At 53.4% G+C, this 20,125-nt stretch overlaps 4 protein-coding genes across 4 annotated transcripts; 2 read left to right on the forward strand and 2 right to left on the reverse strand.

Moving 5' to 3' along the window:
- Window positions 1-365: 365 nt before the first annotated feature.
- Window positions 366-3,516, reverse strand: GPANK1 (G-patch domain and ankyrin repeats 1). Its single transcript, XM_045541683.1, has 3 exons — window positions 2,958-3,516; window positions 1,727-2,462; window positions 366-974 (listed from the first exon to the last, which is right to left on the reverse strand). The coding sequence occupies exons 2-3, from the start codon at window positions 2,356-2,358 to the stop codon at window positions 530-532; spliced, it is 1,077 nt and encodes a 358-aa protein (XP_045397639.1). The 5' UTR covers window positions 2,359-2,462; window positions 2,958-3,516; the 3' UTR covers window positions 366-529.
- A 632-nt stretch (window positions 3,517-4,148) lies between these two features.
- Window positions 4,149-8,536, forward strand: CSNK2B (casein kinase 2 beta). The gene is made up of 7 exons (XM_045541688.1): window positions 4,149-4,306; window positions 4,919-5,001; window positions 6,012-6,114; window positions 6,742-6,857; window positions 7,302-7,377; window positions 7,520-7,709; window positions 8,306-8,536. The coding sequence occupies exons 2-7, from the start codon at window positions 4,930-4,932 to the stop codon at window positions 8,394-8,396; spliced, it is 648 nt and encodes a 215-aa protein (XP_045397644.1). The 5' UTR covers window positions 4,149-4,306; window positions 4,919-4,929; the 3' UTR covers window positions 8,397-8,536.
- Window positions 8,537-8,639: 103 nt separating this feature from the next.
- LY6G5B (lymphocyte antigen 6 family member G5B) lies at window positions 8,640-11,030 on the forward strand. Its single transcript, XM_045541687.1, has 3 exons — window positions 8,640-9,444; window positions 9,580-9,708; window positions 9,995-11,030. Exons 1-3 carry the CDS (start codon window positions 9,321-9,323, stop codon window positions 10,393-10,395), a joined length of 654 nt encoding a protein of 217 aa, XP_045397643.1. The 5' UTR covers window positions 8,640-9,320; the 3' UTR covers window positions 10,396-11,030.
- A 1,968-nt stretch (window positions 11,031-12,998) lies between these two features.
- LY6G5C (lymphocyte antigen 6 family member G5C) lies at window positions 12,999-18,231 on the reverse strand. Its single transcript, XM_045541690.1, has 4 exons — window positions 18,092-18,231; window positions 16,391-17,031; window positions 15,158-15,325; window positions 12,999-13,424 (listed from the first exon to the last, which is right to left on the reverse strand). The coding sequence occupies exons 2-4, from the start codon at window positions 16,509-16,511 to the stop codon at window positions 13,261-13,263; spliced, it is 453 nt and encodes a 150-aa protein (XP_045397646.1). The 5' UTR covers window positions 16,512-17,031; window positions 18,092-18,231; the 3' UTR covers window positions 12,999-13,260.
- Window positions 18,232-20,125: the final 1,894 nt, after the last annotated feature.

A 20,125-nucleotide genomic window follows, 5' to 3' on the forward strand; every position in this document is an offset into this window, starting at 1 on the left:
CTCTCCAGCTGTGAGCTCCCTGAAGGTTGGAAATGTCTTTTATTGGTACTCCTAGCATGTGGCATATAAACTTACATTTGTGAAATCAGTGACTGAATTGCTGGAGTGGTGAGGGGACTCTTCCTGGGCCAGGTGAGACTCGCATGGAGCTGGGCAATTCCTGGTTGGGGGGGGGTTGAAAGAACAAGCGGGGGCACTCCCAGCAGGGGGTGGGACCTGAAAGTGAACCCAGACTGGCAGGGAGGAGACCCTATCATGCCACCTGGAAAGGCTGCCTCTTCTGGCTCGGGTGGTACCTGCATGTGGCACACAGACTTGTTTGGTTTCTTCAAAACAGCTTCCAGAAAAGTGAATAAACCACAAAAGAGAGAGAAGGGTGATTTATTTTTCAACTCTCAGCCCTCTCCCCAAAACAGAGCCTACTGACCAAAACATGAGGGTCTGCACTTGGGCAGATCCCAGGAGGTAGGAGTCAGAGACCCAAGTTCAGACTTCAGCAGCAAACCAGGGTCATCAGATTTCACCAAGGTCAGAACTCAAGGTTCATGTATGTCCTCAGATCCCGCTCCCAGGCCCTGTCCTTCTCCTCTCGCTGTCTCTGTTCCCTCCGGCTCAGTGTTGCCACCCGAGGGGCTCTCTCCCTCCCAGCCACAGCCCGGGTGTCCCAAGCTGGGAAGTGTGTGACTCGGGGCTGGGGTGCTGATCTGTAGCCTAATCCTTCTTGGTCCCTCTTGAAGACAGTGGGGATGGGGTTGGCACGGCCCTCGCCCCGGGGTCCTAGCCCCATTCCTGGCTCCCAGCCTCCCTTCAGCAGCAGCTTAAAGCCTGGGCTGGAGGTGGGCACCCCAAGGGGAAGGTGGGAGGGCCAGGGACCCTTGGACAATGACAACAGGTGAGCAGTGGATGTGCGGTGGTTGGAATCTTGAAAGTGGGTGTCACAGGTCTCACAGTACTGGGGGGAAGGAGACGGAGACCTGCAGAGAAAGAAGAAAAAGGGTTAAGAGCAGGGGAAGGGAAAGGGGAAGAGTTAAGGCCTCCGAGGGTGCTGGCAGGGTAGGACAGGAGCCTTCTAGCTTTTCTGCTAAGGAACAAATTGCCTTCCTCCCCACTAACAGTGAGGGGAATAGTTGAGAGAAGAGATGGTAACCAGGCTTCACAAACTCTCGGGCAGAGAAGGAATAAAAGTAATAATAATGATTATAGCTAACATTTATAGTGCATACTATATGGTAAGCACTGTTCTAGCATTTTATATACACTAACCTAATGAATCCTAAAAACAGCCTTATGAGAAAGTTGTTGTTATTACCGTTCCTTTTTTTAAATTTTTATTTCTTTATTTTGAGGCAGAGTCTTACTCTGTTGCCCTGAGTAGAGTGCCGTGGTGTTAGCCTAGCTCATAGCAACCTCAAATTCCTGGGCTCAAGTGATCCTCTCACCTCGGCCTCCCAAAGTGTTAGGATTACAGGCGTAAGCCACAACGCTCGGCCTATTACCCCCATTTCTAAGATGAGGAAACTGGGACACATAGACAAATTTTTGCCCAAATACAATCAGGATTTAAAGCCAAGGAGCTCAGGTTCATAACCACTCAACTATACTACCTTATCAGCCCACACTGGATGAAGAGAGAACCCTTCAGCTCTGTTCTGGGACCTCTGGCATGGAGTGGCTAGGAAGGGCAGACTATATTGAAACATGGGTATGAGCTAAGGTTTCTCCTCACCGGTTCTCTGGGCTCCTTGTCTCTCCATGGCTTTCCCTGACCATTTGGGCCACCTCAGGGAAGCCAGCTTCTTCAGCCAGCTGAGCAGCATCCCTGCCACCAAGCTCACAGACCCCTACCCAGGCAGCCCCACGGCCCAGGAGATAGCTCACAGCTGCTCCCTGGCCTGCTCGGGCAGCACACATCAGGGGGGTCCACCAGAAGGCATCCCGAGCGTTGATATTCCCCCCAGCTCCCCCTGCCTCATGGGGCTCCAACAGTCTTCGAAGTTCTGCCAGGTCCCCCTCCTGGGCTGCCCTCAGTATGCACTGGGTCATCCTATCCTCGGCCTCAAGGGATCTTCTGTGTCCACCTCGTCTTGATGTTCCTGCTGCCACTGTTTCTGCTGTAGCCTCCCTCATCATTCTTCTTTTCTTCCTCTTTCTTTCCCTGGCAGGTTCAGGTGCAGGCTGAGATCTCCGGGGCTCAGGGGCACTGCTCTCATCCCCAATCAGGGCCTCATAGAAAGCTCGGGCTGCAGCTCCATCCAGGGTGGGCTCTGGCTCCTCAGGCTGTGGCTGCTGTTGCCCATTTTTCCAGAGGTCACTAGGGTCGGTGGCTGGGGTGAAGCTGATGAGGGAGGGTCTGGACATGGCTTTTGGGAGAATTGAGAAAAGGAGACTAGGCAAGAGGAGGATGAGACAAGCAAGCCAAGCCCCTCTTGACCCTTGCAGTGACCAAAGCCGCCTCTAAGAACCTGTTGGGATGAGGAAAAGTAGGATGAAAGTCAAAAACACCCTCCCGCCCCCAAAGTGACCCCACAACCTAGGACACTACACAGCCCAAGGGCCAGAGATCATGTGTAAAAACACGGAACCCTACAATAACCGACCCTGTCCCTTAATAAAAGTTATTAAAGAAAACTCCATGAGACAGTTGTTCAGAGGTCCCGTGTTCCGCCCCCACCCCAAACCCCGCCAACAATAAATAATACCAGCCTCTCTCTGAAACCACTTTCCCACCCCCTAAGACATACAATTAAGAAAAATCAGCCTGGGCCGGGCGCAGTGGCTCACGCCTGTAATCCTAGCACTCTGGGAGGCCGAGGCAGGCGGATCGCTTAAGCCCAGGAGTGTGAGGTTGCTGTGAGCTAGGCTGATGCCACGGCACTCTAGCCCGGGCAACAGAGTGAGACTCCGTCTCAAAAAAAAAAAAAAAGAAAAGAAAAGAAAGCAAGAAAAATCAGCCTGACCTTTTAAATCATCCTCGATCCCATTTCGGGGTTTCCTCTTCCTAAACAAAAACAGACGTGACACTTCTCCGGAAGATTTCGGAGACAGGCTTCCGTTTGCGTTGCTTTGTAGCTTCCGCACGGTAAAATGACGCTATTCCAATCAAGACGGTTGACACACTGAAACAGCTTCACGGCACGAAGACGCATGCGTGGCAACAACAACAAAAAAACCCACCACCCACATTACTTGAGCGCGCAGGCGTGCGCACAGCGCCGAGTTCAGTTTCCCGCCCTGGAACCTTTCCAACAGCATAGGCGGAAGCACCGCGTGCCCAGGCAGCGCGAGCACCAGGAACGGTCTGTCAGTTGGGGGTCCTACTTTTACATAACGCCCCCACAATGCCCTTCGCCTTCTTCAACGTGGACCCCGCTCCAAACTCATTTTCTAGAGCTGGGAAACCACTCTCTGGGTTAAGAAAGGCCCTGAGGAGGCGGAAGGAAACCTGTGGAATGCCGAGCTGTGAAATGAAATAACGTCACGCTACCCCTCACCATTACCCTGACTAGGGTTCGAAAGTTACACTTAGAGCCTAAAAGGAAATGGAGAAGTGCAAGGGGACGAACAGCAGGATGGCTGGCACCACCTCAGGTTAGCGCATTGAGCCGTGCCGATTTTCACACCGCTTAAGCTCAGCCCAGCACAACCAATCCAGGTCTCAGCACGGAGCCCAGCCGCACCTCCCGCCTAAAGAGGGCCGGGGTGAAACATGGGCTCCGTCGTGGTCTCCGGTGGCGGGCCTGAGTCGGACCAGGGGCTCGACAGACGATAAGGACCCAGCGGACTGGCCGGGGATGGGGTCAGACCCTGGGCAGCAGCGCTGCGCCAGGACCAGAAGGGAACGGCGTGAGGGAAGCTGCAGGGAGAGATCTGTCGCGCTCCTTTCCCCGCCCCCTCACGGCCCCTTGGTCCAGTGAGCGCTATACTATCTTTCCCAGGCTCCCCGGCCCCGAGCGCTAAACTTGGCTTCCGCTTCCGGTGGGGCCTCGCTGCGCCCCGTCCCAGGCGCCTTCCTCTGAGGCCTCGCGACACCAGGGTCATGCGCGGGCCATCCTGGGATTCGTAGTTCGCTTTTCCGTCGTTTCACCAGTTTGTCTCCCTACCGGGGACTCCACATCCCAGCGTTCACCGCGGCGCCCGACCCTTGGCGCTTGCGTGTTGCGCCCTTCCCCGCCCTCTCCAATTTCCACTACCCCCACCCCACTTCGCCTGCCGCTGTCGGGTCCGCGGCCTGAACTCTAGCGGTCGCAGCTGTTCCTTGAAGTAGCAACTCCCCTCCCCCACCCCAGTCCCGGTCCCCGTCCAGCCGGTGAGTCTGAGGTCGTCGCCGCGCCGAGTCCCTTGTCGCTGGGCGCGGCACATGGGGTCTTCGCGCTTTGATGTGGGGGAGGGGAAAGAAGAGACCTGGTCGAGCACCGGAGAGGGAGGGGTGGCCTGATGGGTGGAGGCGGGATGTGGAGACTCCTGTGAAAGGTACCTGACGGCTACCCCCAGATCGTGAGAAAAGGAGGGGCCCAGCTCTTGCTTGGGAATGGTAAACTTTGAAACCCTTGGGAAAGGTTCCGGGGACATGCAGAGCCTGCAGTTGCAGGGAGCCTGAGCCGAGGTCCCTGCCGGAGTTGACACAGGGGAGAGGGGCCTGGCCTTCAGAAGCGCCAGGGATGTGGGTAGGACCGCCAGATGGCAGGGTTGGGACTTGGGCCTGGCACAAGTGGTGAGACCCCCGAAGAATTTCTAACTTCAGAGAAAAGGGGCTGAGGTGTAAATAAGAGGAGCTGAAGAAGGGTGCTCTAGAGCCTGGGATCCTTTAAGAAAGGGTGGCCCCAAATTCTTCCATGGTTGGAGGGCAGTGTGGGAGGAGGGAGGATATCAGAGGCAGGGAGGGAGAGCTTGGGCTTCACTTACACTCTTTTTTTCCCAGCCGACGTGAAGATGAGCAGCTCAGAGGAGGTGTCCTGGATTTCCTGGTTCTGTGGGCTCCGTGGCAATGAATTCTTCTGTGAAGTGAGTTCTCTTGAAACTCCCTACTTGCTAGCTTCACCTATTTTCTGGCCAGATGTTCCTTTCCATATTCATCTTGTACACATTTCTCTTACATGCCTCATGGAAACTCATTCCTGTAAAGGAAGGGTTCCCTCAATAACCCCCCACTAACTGTGACGAAGCAGCAATACCAGGGCTCAAATCCCAACCCTGCCACCCTCCAGCAATATAACACTGGACTAGTCAATTTGTGTCTTCTTTTTATTACTGGAGTGGTACTGGCACCTATCTCAGGTGTCTGTTAGGAGAATTGACATACCACATGTTAAGATGTTTTGTTATGTGCAAAGCTATGCTTTTGTTTGTTTTTGAGACAGAGCCTTGCTCTGTTGCCCAGGGTAGAGTGCCCTAGCTCACAGCAACCTCCAACTCCTAAGCTCAAGTGATCCTCCTGCCTCAGCCTCCCAAGTAGCTGGGACTACAGGTGTGCACCACCACACCTGGCTAATTTTTCTATTTTCAGTAGAGATGGGGTCTAGTTCTTGCTCAGGCTGGTTTTGATCTCCTGACCTCTAAGCCATCCTTCTGCCCCGGCCTCCCAGAGTGCTAGGATTACAGGTGTGGCCACTGTGCCCGGCCAAAGCTGTGTGTTAATGTGAGGGATTCCAGGGATTCCAACTGCCTTTAGCAACCAAGCTGTTGAGCTTCTACCTTCCACAGAGAGCCAGCTATCCCTACGGAGAGGACAAAACTGGTTCCTAGAGGTGGGGGGCAGGAGTAGGAACAGGGATCTTAGAAAGAGTATTTCTCTCAAGAAGATTGCTGTGTCTGCTTATCTGTAGAAAAACCAAAGGAAGGGAGTATAGGTGAACCGAGGAGAGAGACTAAAGTACTCCTGCTGAGTTGGGAGTGGGAAACCAGGGAAACGGATGCAGTTGTGTTGAGGACAAGGCTGCAGTTAGAGCATCTTGCCCAGGTTCAAAGCTGGGGGTTTCGATATGGGTTCCCTCTTGACTTCCATGTCCTGACAGGTGGATGAAGACTACATCCAGGACAAATTTAATCTCACTGGACTCAATGAGCAGGTGCCTCACTATCGACAAGCTCTAGACATGATCTTGGACCTGGAGCCTGGTGAGATGTGCTGAGGGCTGGGGGCGTGTGTGTGTGTGTGTGTGTGTGTGTGTGTGTGTGTGTGTGTGTGCGCGCGCGTGTGTGTGGGGGTGTGCACACGCGCGCGCTTTTTTCCCCTCTTCAAACTGCTATTCACTTGCTTCTTGAATTTTTAAGTTTTTTTTGCCTCTGTGACTACCTTAACCCAAAATCCCATGGTTTCTTTTGATCCCCCACCTGGCTCTTGTCTAGTTTTGTGACTTATGTCACTTGTTCCATACTTTCTGAATCTGCAATTCAGCTGTGTTCCACAATGCCAGTTTCCTCTTGAGTCTCGTTTACTGTCTCTTTCTCCTGCCTTGCACCTTCCAGTCTAGAGTTCTGTCTTCTGCATTGAGATCCTTGCATTTACGTGTTGGGAGGGGGAGAAGAGAGCAGAGGCTGAAGAGGGGTCGAGAAAAGGCAGAGCTGCCTTGGGCTGATGGAAGGGGCAGAGGCCCAGGTTTCTGGGTCACATGCCCAGATGATAGATGGGGTGAGGCTCAAAGATGGGTGCTGAGCAAATAGTAGCTGCAGCCCCCAGGGGTGGGCGGGGCACATAGGAAAGCTGAAAAACAAGTGGTTGCGTTTGGCTGGGTCGTGTTTCAGATGAAGAGCTTGAAGACAACCCCAACCAGAGTGACCTGATTGAGCAGGCAGCTGAGATGCTTTATGGGTTGATCCACGCCCGCTACATCCTCACCAACCGTGGCATCGCCCAGATGGTGAGGCTTCTGTGCTCTAACTCGTCTCCTAAAGGCAGTGAGGGAAACAGAGACTCCTGCAGCAAGAAGTCACGTTTCAACGCCGTCAAGGAGTCTAGCTGAGAAGAGGGAAGGAACCCCAGACCCTGGGCCTGGGAATTGAATCCTGATTGGGGGTCATTCTGAAGGGGGTGTTTTCAGGGAGAGAGATGTGACCCTGGACGGGGAGTTGTTATAGACTGCCTCTTCTTTGAGGAACAAATAGTGAATGGCTCCAACGATCTGTAGCCTGCCTAACTGGAGGAAAGGCAGCAGAGGAGTCTGAGGGTCCATTTGGGCCAGAGAAGGGGCCTCTGGACAGAGGTGGCAAAAGTAGGGTACAGAGTGACATGGGTTGGGCTGAGGAGGGAGTTGTCTTTTCTCTTCACACCTACCTGCCAACTGCTTCCTTTTTATTCACCTTAGCTGGAAAAGTACCAGCAGGGAGACTTTGGCTACTGTCCACGTGTGTACTGTGAGAACCAGCCAATGCTTCCCATCGGTGAGTGTTGAGGAAGGGAGAGGACAGCACTGTGTGGCAGTCTGGAAAGTAGGTGGGGCTCAGCAAGTTGGCGCCTGAGTCCTGGGGGGAGGTTGGGTGGGGTTGAGGGGTGCCTGGCCTGCTGAGTCTGGCTGTCTCCCAGGCCTTTCGGACATCCCTGGCGAGGCCATGGTGAAGCTCTACTGCCCCAAGTGCATGGATGTGTACACACCCAAGTCATCGAGGCACCATCACACGGATGGCGCCTACTTCGGCACTGGTTTCCCTCACATGCTCTTCATGGTGCATCCTGAGTACCGACCCAAGCGACCCGCCAACCAGTTTGTGCCCAGGTGGGGAGCAGGGATGGAGTTAATTAAGGGTCAAAGGAAAGGCCCAAGATCCCCCAGAAAGAAGGGAGGATGGAGCATGGCCCTTTCTTAAGGCCTGCTTTTCTCAAAGCTAGGGCGTCTTCCATCTGAGTGACTGTGGGAAAGTTATTTGTGCTTCAGTTTTTTCATAAAATAAGGATGATGACAGTACTTGCCTGACAAAGTGTCTTTAGATGTGTGAATTCTTTAGAATGTATGGCGCTTGAAGCACCATTTAAGTAGTAGTTCTTATTGTCAACCATCCTGGGATCCTCAGAGCCACAGGTTAAGCCTCGTTCATCTCCCTAGAGCATCGTTTTTACCTTGGTGTGGGGAAAAAAGGTTCAGTTTTATATTGAAACAAATACTGATGCGTATCTCCTGGTATCCAATCTTTGGGTTTTAATGGATGTTTAAGATAAGTTTCCAAATATTCCTGAGCAAAGAGATTGGAAACCACTGCCCTTAAGCTTTGAGCAGGCCATGGAGCAGCTGGGTGGGATGGTGGGAATGCAGGCCACTGGCAGGGCCTGGGTGGGACTAACACTGCTGCCTCTCCGACCTCTGTCCCTGCCCAGGCTCTACGGTTTCAAGATCCATCCAATGGCCTACCAGCTGCAGCTCCAAGCCGCCAGCAACTTCAAGAGCCCAGTCAAGACGATTCGCTGATTGCCCACTCTACTTGTCCCTCAGTCTTTGACACCTTCTTTCCTTTGCTGCCACCCTTTCAGGAACCCTCTATCGTTTTTAGTTTAAATTAAAGGAGTCCTGTTTTTGGTGGGAATATGAAATAAAGTGGAAGAAAAGGCTGTGAGCTAGTCTGCGGCTACTTGTGGTTGGGGAAGGGAAGGTGGTGGTGTGCTGGACCCCAAGGGCCCTCGTGGCCCAGCCCACCCTCCCTCCCCACGTTGAAAAACAGGATGGATTTGTGTCTGGTGGATTTGGGTGATGTTTTTAGTATAAAGCAGGCAGAATTCCTACGACTGGATGTGGGGAAGTGCAAGGTCAGAAGGAAAAGAGAAAAATTAGGATTCACAGACTAAATATTTGTTCTTTGTAAGTACCTATGACTGTTTATATTAATATTTTAAGGGTCTTTATTAGCAATGCTATCTTCCAGTTTTGGTTTTAAAGGGAAAATAGTCCTAAAGTAAACAACTGTAAGGGATGGAGAGAGGGACACAGGCCCAGTGGTGTCTGTGTGGCCCCTGCTGAGCTCACCGCAGAAGGATGTGGACATTTGGTTCCCTGAGCTTATCCCAGCACAATGGGGACTGGTCCTATTGCACGGAGAGGACAACAGATGGTGGCAGAGAGAGACACTAATTTATGGACTCGAGGAGAGGAAATAAGTCGTTAAGGGGCATGCAGGACAAAGGCAGACAACTGGGTAAAACCCAGGTGGTGCCCTGGTATTACCCCTGTCTGGGCCATGGCACCCACACTCAGGAACCAGACCTTGTGGGTGAGGACACGCTGTCCGTCCTGCCAAGGTAATAACTTCCTGCCCCAGGCAGGAATATAGCTCTGCACTCACAGCAGCTCCTGCTCAGGCTGCTTGTCGAAACCACCCTGCAGCTCAAATTAAGGATCATGGTCATGGGAATGCGGGGTTTCAGGGCATCCCTCAGGAACTGCTCTCCTCCCCAGAATTCCATAACAGAAGCCCGTGTGCTTGTAGGTGTGCTGGTCATGGTGGGCTTCACGGTGGGAAAGGGTAAGTAAGTGGGGCCCAGGGGCAGGGTGGAAGGGGTGTCTGAGTCCAGGAAGGGGGTGTACCTAGGCCTTCGGGGTTCCTACAGGGCTTGGGATTTAGGAGTGAGCCAGTGCTCCTGTTCCTTTGCCTCCCCAGCTCCTGCTCCTGACATCCGGACCTGCCACTTCTGCCTCTTAGAAGACCCTTCTGTAGGATGCATTTCGGGCTCAGAGAAGTGCACCATCAGTAGCTCCTCCCCGTGCATGGTGATCTCCATCTATTATGGTGAGTAAAGTCCCAGGAAGGGCCTGCTGGTGGGGCAGCCTATGGCGTGATCTTTCACAGATGAGGGCTCCTTGGCGCCTGCCGTACAAGAAGAGAAAAGAATCTTGGAGGGAGGGGTTGGGGTTCTGGGGAACCAGCTGAGCTAATTTTTCTAGCCTCTTCTGAAGGAGTCTGGGGTAGAAATCAGGTCTGGGTAAGGGATGAGGAGAGTCAGTGGCAGGCGTGCCATGTTTGGGGACTGTGGGAGGCCATTAGCAGGGCTTATTACCTGTCCCCTCTCCTTCAGATATCAAGGTTCGCTTCACCATCCGCGGCTGTGGACAGCACAATTCCTACCGCTGCCAAGAGAAACGTAACACCTACTTCTCAGAGTACTGGTATCAGGCCCAGTGCTGCCAGTATGATTACTGCAACTCCTGGTCCAGCCCCCAGCTCCAGAGCTTCCTGCCTGGGCCCCCTGACAAGTCCCTGACTTCGCCTCTGTCTGACTCCCAGATCCAGCGGTTCTACCAGGCCCTCAACCTCTCACTGCCCCTACCCAGCTTCCATGCTGGGAAGGAGCCTGAAGCCCTGGACCCCCTGGCCACCCTACCCCTGAACCTGGGCTTGTCCATTGCTGCCCTGCGCCACATGTACTTGTTCCTCAACAGTTCAGGACTTTTGGTTCTTCCCCAGGCTAGACTCTGATACCTTACTCTTCCCAGATTGCACCCCGTTCTAGCATCTCTCCCTAACATCCCAGCATCCTGCACTGCCCTCTCTGAGAACACCCACATTCTTTGGTCCCTGTGATTGTTTAGGCCTCCCTCCTTTGTGCTCCAGCATCTGTGTGGCTTTGGTTTAACTTCCTCCCCTGAACTCTGGTGCTGTTCCTCCTCCTAGAAAAGAGTCTCAAGTGTGGATTCTGCCCAGGCTGACCTGGGAAAGGCACAGTGATTTCCTCATCTCTTTCCCATTATCTGAGTGTTCATCATCCCCTGTCTCCTCTCAATCTGGTCACCTGCCACTTCTGTTAAGGTCTAGCTCTTAAGATCTGGTACCAGACTGAACTTGCAGCAAGAAGGATGAGGGGTAGACTTCTGTGCATATTTCCTGAGTTGGCAGCCTGGTGTCCCTGCCTCACTGTCTCCACCATCCCCTCCCCTGGCCTGGTCTCCTGCCTTGTGTCCTCCTTATGACAGTCTCTGGCCTCCTCAGCCCCATTTCACCTCACTGCATCCGACACCCACCTCCATAGGGGTCTGGTGAGAGGAGAGGGGAGTCTGTCCTGCTCTGCTCCACATCCCCCATTTTCCTCCACAATAAACTGGGACTGGGCTAAATCTGTGTCACATTGTTTATGGGGTCAGGCCCAGATGTGGACAGGTATAAACAGGTTAGAGAGTTAATTGGGTGTGGGATTCAAACAGGATTGTGGAGCCTTGCCCACTCCGTTTGGCCTTGTGCCTTCCTGAGTGCCTGCTCCAAAGGGCCCACGTCCTTCCCCACCCTCTGCTGACCTAGACGTCAAAGCATGAGGACTGTGACTCCTCCCAACCATAAACACACAGTGCAAAACCGAGAAAGTTAAACCCTGCTGTTGCCAAGTTTTTACACAAGGTGCAAAACCTAGAAATTTAAACTCTGCTGATGCCAAGTTTTTTCACCTAAGAGAAAAGAAAAAACTTTAAACCAGAAAGACCCAGGAGCCAAGACCTGTATCCCAGAGTCAGTTGGTACTGAGGGACCTGGTCTCCTGCTGGTCCCTAGTTCTCAAGGACCCTGGCACCCAGGACTCCCCCTCCCCCCCCCCGTGGGAGTCCAGGTGGAGGGGCAGAGGGCCCAGATGGGGCTGCAATATTTGGGTCTTCGTTTTTAATATTTTACTTTTGAAAAATTGCAGTTGTGTAGCAGTGCTGGATACAACTCATCCTTTCCTATATATTCAGTAAACACTAGACACATACTCAGCCAGGCCCAGTGCTGAGCACCAGGACTCCTGGATGGGTGCAGCCAGGTGTCTGCCCTCCGAGTCTTGCAGCCTGTTGCTGGGGTTAGAAACCTTTTTCTGGGAAGCAGTGGAGCTTTGTGGCTGGGGGTGGGGGGCAATCCTAGCTCCTTTGCCACTTGGGTCAGTCAGTCAGCCTCACTTTAGTCACCTGTCAAGTAGGGGTAGCACCTCACAGAAAATACATGTCAATGTGTATACACAGGTGAAGTTACAGCCTTCCCCCCCCCCCTTAAAAAATACATGTTTCTTAGAGTCAAATGCACACAATTTTTGGCCTCTTTATTTTTAGAGACAGGGTCTAGTTGTGTTGTCCTGACTGGCCTTGAACTCCCAACCTCAAGCAGTCCTCCAGCCTCAGTCTCCCAAGTGTCTGGGAGTACAGATGCATGCTGCTGCACCCAGCTAGGCTATTTTCAAACCTTTTTGTCAAAACATTCAGAAACTTGCACATATCATAAGATGGACTTTTGTAAACTACACACCTGCATTATCAGCACCCAAAGCTGCCTTCTTGCCCCTTCCCAGGCACTCTCAACTCTCAGGGGTAGCCACTGTCCTGACTTGGAGCAGCTCAGATGAGTTTGTCTGTGTGCTTGATGGAAATGGCATTACGCAGCATATACCCCTACCTACACAACGTTTTGCACACATAATATAACATCTCTATGTTCTGTATTCTGACAGAAGACACCAAACCAACGTTAATTTTTAGGTCATGAGGTAGTTGGAGGTTTAAAGAGTTACAAACCCTCAATGTTCCCCCTTACTTTGCTAGGTCCACCTTTCCCCATGACCTCTGATGAGCAAGACAGAGAAACACCCAAGTTTATACAGGTCTAGCAGGTCAAACTGAAAGACAGGCTCAGAGGCTGAGGAACCTGGCTTGAAATTGAGGAGTGACTTGCCAAGGTGCTTGAAGAGGGAAGGTGAGCTCGGGAATCAGAGACCAGGGCTCCACCAGGTCTAACGTCTTCTCCAGAGTGGCCTCTTGCTCACCCCTTCCTCCCTGGGCTTGGTCCTTCCACACCCCCGTCCCGCCAACACAGCCCTCTGGACCTCCCTCCAGGCCCCACACAGCTCTGGTCCCACAGCACTTCCCAGGATGCCCACTAACCTGGCCTTCACCACTGCAGGGTTTCCACTTCCTCGTCACCTTTTTGTGCCTAGAGCTGAGTCAAATGCCAAGGCCGGGCAGAAGCAGAGCTCAGCAGACCTGGGAGCCCTTACCTGCCCCCATGATGGGGCAGTCAGGCCCACCTCCCTCAGCCTCCACCTCCACCAGAAGAGAGAGACAAACCAGTATGCACACCAGTTTATTTTGGAGGAATACCTGGGGTCTTGGGGCAAAAGAGGGAGCCTGGGTTGGGGCAAAGGGAGACAGACTGGGAATTGGGGTGTTGAAGGGTGTCAACCAAGAGGAAGAGAGGTAAGACTTGGGTCCAGTGACAAGGGAGGCAGAGAGGGCTGGTATGAGGGACTGGAAGTTGTCCTGGCGGAGCCCAGCTAGAAGTCAGGAGAATGCCAGAAACGTGGGATTTTACCCCAAGGTCTCTGCAGTTGTTCTAAGGAGTATAGAGTGCTCTGTTTTGAGGGTCATTGCAGAAATCTAGGAAGCAGCATTGAGAGAATATCCAGAAGCCAAAAACTGGGGACGTGCGGGTGTATGAACAATCACTCATCTGCTCCTTGCGGCGGCAGTCGCTCACCATGACATCAGAACCACTGCCTGGGGGGAACCACAAGCACCGGTGAGATGGAGGTCCCAGGGCAGAGCCCCAAACCCTCTCCTCCCCTCACTCCCCGCAGCCTGCCCTGGACCAATAAAAAGAAAAAGAAAAAGAAAAGATTCCTAGATTGGGCAAGGACAGGGAGTGGAGTGCCCTGTGAGTTACCAGCCATGGAACTCTGCCGAAGTTCCAAGGGGAAGGCAGCAGGGACAGAAACATTTGAAATGTCCACTGTTGGAGGGGGAGTTGGGACTTACAGAGAGCCAAGTGGGGAGAACCAGCATGTGGAACCGTGCAAAAAAAAACTGAGGAAATATTTTGAAGGTTGGATTGCAAAAAGGAGATGTTTGTCATTTATTTTCTAGACCAAAAGTAAAAGAATAATATATCTGCTGCTATTGTATATATTAGAGGAGGAAAAAATCTTTGTGCCCATGTCCCAGTAAGTTATGTAGAGGGATGTTCATGGCTGCCCTGCTTGAGAGAATAAAAAATTAGAAGTAACTTAAATGCCCGGTAATGGTGGGATGAAGTCAGCTCTGACATGCCCTTGCCATGGAGCACCGTGCAGCAGGTCAACAGGACAAGGAAGCTCCTTACAAACTGACGTGGAAACATTAGTTCCCCTAACTGCTAAGTTTCAAAAGCAAGCAGAACAGTGCTCACAGTGGTATGCTGTTTGGCGGTGGGGAAGAGGTGAGAAAAGAGTAAACAGTATACTTGCGTACGGTGGAGTGTGCAAAAATGATCGCAGGAAGTATAGCCCAGAAAGTAAAAAGCGGTTGGTTATATGCGTACGTGAGCCAGGTGAATTGTGGCAGGAGTGGAAGGGAGACTGCTTTGATACCTTGTATTATATACTTTGAAATTCGAACCATCAGCTATTTAAAAAGTCTAATGAAAGGATCTGAATGAAGGCAGCTTCATGCAGTAGTTTTTGAGAGCACCATCTCTGGAGCCACCACCAAGTCTAGCTCCGCTTCTGTGAAACTCGGGCAAGAACTTTCTGCACCTGTTTCCTCATCTGTCAAATGAAGGTAATAATAATGCTTGCCTCCGAGGATTGCAAATGTTTAGAACAATGCCTGGCATGTATTGTGTTATGGTTTTGTGAACTTTAAAAAGGCAGGCAATCGGGTGGAAGAGCAGGTATGAGGAAGGAGGAAATGAAGTCAATTTTTGGCAAGTTGAAAATGAGACAGAGATGTCCAGTGGATGACTGGACATGAGGAGAGTGGTTGGTGTAACATTCAGATTCAGGAGGAAGCAGTATGTGGCTGCTGGTGGAAGCCAGGGGAGCAGATAAAATCCTCTGGGGAGAGTGTGTGATGTAGGAAGACAGCTCAGGACAGAACCTTGGTGACCATGAGCCGCTAAGCATCAGGGAGAATAAAGCAAGACTCAGCGAAGGAGACTGAAGACGCAGCGGAAGCTGCAGGACAGCGACACCGGCAGGAACTGCACTGACAGATGGGGGCGCAGGCAGCTTGAGGAGAGGCCAGGTGTCTGCAGAGGTCAAGGGTCCCCTCACTGTGAGAGGGTGGAAGCCAGTCAGCGAGGAGCTGAGGAGGGAAGGGGGTAAAGGTGGAGACAGGCTCTAAGGAAAGGAAAGAGAGACAAGGATGGAATAGTGTCTGAGGATTGTGGGAACAAGACTTGGGGTGCAGCTTAGGAGGCTGGGAGAGGTTCAGTTCGGGAGAGGGTGGGCACATGGCGGGAGAAGGCTGCTTACTGTTTTTTATGTGGAGAGTGATGCAGCTGCTGCCAGCCGGGGTGAGGCAGATGTCAGATCCCAGGAGGCACCCCAACTCCTCGGTCTCCAAGAGGCATCGATAGCAGCGCAGGTATTTGGGGAATTGATGTAGTTGAGAGGGTTCCTGATTGACAGGAACAAGCTTACCTAGAATACAGAGAAGCACTGACCCCACCCCCACCTGATTCCAGGCTGGTCAACGCCACTGTTTCCTCCCCACCTCCCCAACTCAGAAAACCATGAAGTCACCAATTCTTCAAACCCAGGTCATCAGAAGCTTTGGTCCTCATTAAAATCTCCCTTCTCTGCTCTTATATCACCAGAGATGAGGAACTCATTAATTAATTCACTCATTCATTCATTCAAAAAGTATTTGAGGGGCTAACATCTGCCCAGCACTCTGCAAGCCTCTAACTTCAAAGGTTAGGCTGAGGCAGCCCATTCCAGCCCTGGGCAGCCCTGTTATGGCAATCCCCCACCCTCCTGGACTCTCTTTTGACAATGCTTTTCTTAATCTATAATATTCAAAAGTAAAAAGAGTGCGTCACAGGACAGGAAGTTTCTCTGCTTCATGTAGACAGGAGACTTCACGTAGCCAGGGGCTGCATTCTTTGATTTTGGTGATCCTTTGACTGGACAGACTCATATTAAACTTTATCCACAAAAGCCCCCGTTCTCCTCTTCCCTCCCCAACTGCATGCTTATACATCTCCCTCTTCCTCTGGCCCTAGGCCCAGACCACATATTAATGAACCCTCAGACCCAGCAGAGCACTTGGTGTGAGGCAGAGGCAAATTCTCAACACTTTGAGTCCTGTTTCTCTGTAGATGGTGCTCTGCAGCCAAGTGAGGAGGATACCAGCTGGATTCAGTCTTGTTCCACCCTGTGGATTCTGGTTCTGTCATCTAGCATGCTCCCCAACCCTCCCTATGCTGTTGCCCTCAGATTTGGAGAAGATCCCTTCAGTATCTCCATTCAGGTCACTGCTGTGGAGTGAGATAGACCTGGAGTGGTCGCTAGAAATCTCCCTCAGGGTGAACATCAGTCCATTAGCAGTCCCCAGACATTTTCCCACTAAACCTACCCATCCCATCTTTCCTCCTGCCTGGGTTTACCTGAGTATCTTGGGAAGATGTACCCAAACGCTTGGCGTCTGTGGGTTTCTCCATCCAGCAGGCCAGGAGACCCTTCTGACCCCTTGGAGCCACTTACCAAACACCAAGCTCATCATGACCAGCACTATTAGGAGGACCAGGCACAGGCCTTGGAGGGTTCTGCGGGGGCCCAGGGGCTCCAGGCTCCAGCTCCCTGCAGGGCCTGCCATGAAACACATGACTGCCCACTGGCCTCTAGTTTGGGCTTATATTGGTGGAAGAGAGGTTAGCCAAGAGGAAGGAGAGAGGCAACACCAGTTCAGGGTGAAAATCAGCGCCAGAGCAGCCAGAGGGACAGAGTGTCCTCACCCACAACCACTCTGGGGGATAACATCCTGGCTTGGGGGCAGGGGCCCAGCAAAGGAGAACGAGAGGGGAAATTTCTTTCATGGTCATTCGACAGACGTTTATTCAATCCCTGCATCAGGTGTTGGGAATACGACAGTGTACAGTCCCTGCACACGGTACAGTCTAGTGGGGGAGGCAAGTCAACAAGCAATGACCGGGGGAGGGCAAACTGGCAGGAGCACCTGGACAGCGGAAACCACTGGCCAAAGGGATTGCAGCACAGGAATAACATGATCAGATTTCTGTTTGTAAAAGATTACCGTGCTGCACGCTGGAGAATAAAAGGGTCAGGAGTGGAGGCCGGGAAATAGGAAGCTGTTCCTGAGTCCGGTCACAAGATGGCGGCCTGACCTAGCAGAAGAGAGGCGAGGACTCTGCGGCCTGGCGACGGTCTGACATATATTAGAAGAGAGACTAGACACGTTTGGTGTTAGCTGAACGCAGAGTGAGGGAAGGGGTCAGGCTTGCACAAAAGCATGATTAGTGGGGCCATTTTCCAAGATGGGAAAGATGTGGTGCTGTCAGACATCCAAAAGCGAGGACACCTGAATCCCACCTACCCGCACTCAGCGGGTGCCCGTTGGGGTTCCGGAACCCAGCGCCTTCCTCCACCGCACCCCCTTTTCTCCTGCCCCGCCTACGCCCAGCTGCGAGCCAGTGGTCTGACCTCCGGCGCCCACGGGACCCGGCGCTGCGCGTTCGCTCTCCGCGCCTGACTGCTCCTCAGAGCTCCGGGAGGACGCGGGGGCGGCCCCCGCCTCGCTCCGCTGTTCGCGGGAAACCCGGGAAGCGCGATCCGCACTGCCGGACCTCAGCGTCGGGCCGCGGCGGACACCCGGCAGGTGGCGCTGTAGTGCCGCCATCGCTCCCGGCGGATTCGGAGCCCTGGGCCACGGGCGCCCGGTCCCCGCGCTGGGGACCTGCTGGGCCTCCCCGCCTCGCCTGCTCCGTCCCCACCTCGCCAGGTCAGTGGCAGGATCCCAGAGACTCAGAGTTTTTACTTTTAGGGTCGTTGGGCGATGGGAGGTCCTCGGTGTCCAGGAACGACACCACCTGTTCTAATTTCCCGTCTGGAGGTTCGGGGCGCGGCCCTGAAGTCGGGTTCCCTGCTACCGCCCAAACTGTCCAAGAATCGTCGGGTCTTGGGTAGTTGGAGGAGGGGGAAGACGAGAAGAAACGGACGGGAGAGGCCCGCCAAGGAGGACATCGGGAAGGAAGAAACAGGAGAAGAAAACGCACGCCATAGTGCGCCCCCCAAGAGCCTGAGAAATGAATGAAACTTTTAAATTGTATTAGAGAAAAGCCAGCGTAACGGAGACCTGGGGAGAAGCGCCTGGCACCTGCATAAATGTCTGCTGAATGAGTGACTGCAAAGCGATAGAGGGCAAAGGAAAAGCAGAGGGGACCTTACAGCGTCCTCTGAACCCCTCGGTCAGATGTAACCGCAACTGAAAGGCCGGGGGCTGGGGCTAGGCGAGAAGGAGCTCCCGGAGCGGGTCACTCTGAGAAGCCCGGGAGCACCTGGGGGGCCCCCGGGAGCAGCCAGGAAGGAAGACACGGGCAGTACCACGGGCGGGGCGGGGCCTTCTTGGGAGGGGGTGTGGTCTCAAAGTCATTAATCCCGCCCTTGCTTCGTTTCGCTCCCCCCCGTCCACGCAGCGGGGCCAGGCCAGTGCGCCCGAAGGCGCCAAAGAGTTCGTTTCCATGGTGACGGGTTCAGCGGTGGCTTTCCTGGGGTGAAGAGGCGGGGCGTTGCAACAGTCGCCATGGTGACGGCAGCGGAGGCCGGTATCTCTGCTGAGGGCCCCTCCCTCGGGACAATGGCTACCTGGGGGTAAGCCCCCGAGTGACGAAACAGAGGAGGTGGGGCCTGAGACCGAACACCAAGTTAGCGGAATCGGGCCAGGCAGACGAGGGGCGGCCTGCAGATGATGGCCAGGCGAGGGCCAAGTTCTGCGGGGGCAGCCGCCACAGACTGGAGAGGAACCAGATGAGGGTCTTTTTTTTTTTTTTTTTTTTTTAAAGACAGTCTCACTCTGTTGCCCGGGCTAGAGTGCCGTGGCGTCAGCCTAGCTCACAGCAACCTCAAACTCCTGGGCTTAAGCGATCCTACTGCCTCAGCCTCCCGAGTAGCTGGGACTACAGGCATGCGCCACCATGCCCGGCTAATTTTACTATATATTTTTAGTTGTCCAGCTAATTTCTTTCTATTTTTAGTAGAGATGGGGGGGGGGGTCTCTCTCTTGCTCAGGCTGGTCTCGAACTCCTGAGCTCAAACGATCCTCCCGCCTCGGGCTCCCAGAGTGCTGGGATTACAGGCGTGAGCCACCGCGCAAGGCCCTTATGAGGGCCTTAACCTGAATATAAGTGAATGACTAGGTCCGTGAGGGAGCCGGGGTGGCTTGTTGATTGGATGGGTGGATGGGGGATCTGGCTATCCCTGACACCTGTGTCCTCCACCCTCCTGGGCCCTCCACGCTCCGCTGCCCCACGCTTCGGTGCCCGCTCCCACTTGCGACAGCTGTGCGGGGAAGCACATGCCCCTCCCAGGGGCGTGCAGCAAACCCTCACCCCAAACAAGCAGCCCAGAGCCTAGTGGAGCAACTCACCCTGGGAGCAGCACAGGGCGGAGCCTGGGTCAATGAGGTAGGGTAGGATAAGGCCTGGGCCAGCCTGGGACCACCTCTTCTTCCCCGGTTTCCCAGCCAGGGTCTAATTTCCCTTTCTCCCATCCTCCATCTTCTCTCCCAGTTTGCCCAGCTCCTCCGGGTGCCTGGGCATTCAGGCCTCACGTGGTGCCCAGTATAGCAAGGTCCAGAGCCCCAGCAGCTGTGGGGTCTGCATCTCAGCTAGTCCTGCCCTGGGACTGCTGGAACTTTGCTATTCATATATAGGGTGAGGAGTGGTCCCTCCCCACGGTGGGGTTAGTTCTGAAAACAAACACAGCTGCTCTGAGCCTTATCAGGTGTGGCGTGATCTGAAGTAGACTGAGGCCCCTGGGTGGGGTGGTCCAGACCTCACATTTTGAACCTCCCTCTCCCCATCCACTTCAGGTATTCAAGGGCCCCTCATGGCATCTACTGGTCTCTACCATACATGCAGGAAAATGGAGTCCTTCGTCTCCAGGGTGTAAGAGGTGGCATTGGGTGCCCCCTATTTGCATTTAAGGAAGTTCCTTTACTTGAACAAAAACTTGATTTCCAGGGGATTAACTGTCCTGTTGGATCTGGGAGGTTGAGGTTCAGAACCACATGGATGGTCCCCAGAGCTTCAAGTCCCACACTTCCCACCCTGTTTGGCCCCTGGAATGAGACAGAGGAGAGACACTGATATCAGCTCTCCACCTGCTGTTGGCTAAATGTGGAGCATTCTGGAGCTGTGGTCACCTCCCCCCTTCTAACCCCAAATTTCAGACATCACATCAGCTGATAAGTCTCAGATCTCC

Source organism: Lemur catta, chromosome 2, assembly GCF_020740605.2.
Source record: "Lemur catta isolate mLemCat1 chromosome 2, mLemCat1.pri, whole genome shotgun sequence".
NCBI classification, from domain to species: Eukaryota; Metazoa; Chordata; class Mammalia; order Primates; family Lemuridae; genus Lemur; species Lemur catta.

Coding starts and splice junctions, on each gene's coding strand:
- LY6G5B (XM_045541687.1), top strand. CDS start 9,321: ATGGTCATGGGAATGCGGGGTTTCAGGGCATCCCTCAGGAACTGCTCT. Junction 9,445..9,579: donor GGGCTTCACGGTGGGAAAGG/GTAAGTAAGTGG, acceptor TTGCCTCCCCAG/CTCCTGCTCCTGACATCCGG. Junction 9,709..9,994: donor GGTGATCTCCATCTATTATG/GTGAGTAAAGTC, acceptor CCTCTCCTTCAG/ATATCAAGGTTCGCTTCACC.
- GPANK1 (XM_045541683.1), bottom strand. CDS start 2,358: ATGTCCAGACCCTCCCTCATCAGCTTCACCCCAGCCACCGACCCTAGT. Junction 975..1,726: donor ACAAGGAGCCCAGAGAACCG/GTGAGGAGAAAC, acceptor CTTTCTCTGCAG/GTCTCCGTCTCCTTCCCCCC.
- CSNK2B (XM_045541688.1), top strand. CDS start 4,930: ATGAGCAGCTCAGAGGAGGTGTCCTGGATTTCCTGGTTCTGTGGGCTC. Junction 5,002..6,011: donor GCAATGAATTCTTCTGTGAA/GTGAGTTCTCTT, acceptor ATGTCCTGACAG/GTGGATGAAGACTACATCCA. Junction 6,858..7,301: donor ACCGTGGCATCGCCCAGATG/GTGAGGCTTCTG, acceptor TATTCACCTTAG/CTGGAAAAGTACCAGCAGGG.
- LY6G5C (XM_045541690.1), bottom strand. CDS start 16,511: ATGTGTTTCATGGCAGGCCCTGCAGGGAGCTGGAGCCTGGAGCCCCTG. Junction 15,326..16,390: donor CATGATGAGCTTGGTGTTTG/GTAAGTGGCTCC, acceptor TCTGTATTCTAG/GTAAGCTTGTTCCTGTCAAT. Junction 13,425..15,157: donor CACTCTCCACATAAAAAACA/GTAAGCAGCCTT, acceptor GGTTCCCCCCAG/GCAGTGGTTCTGATGTCATG.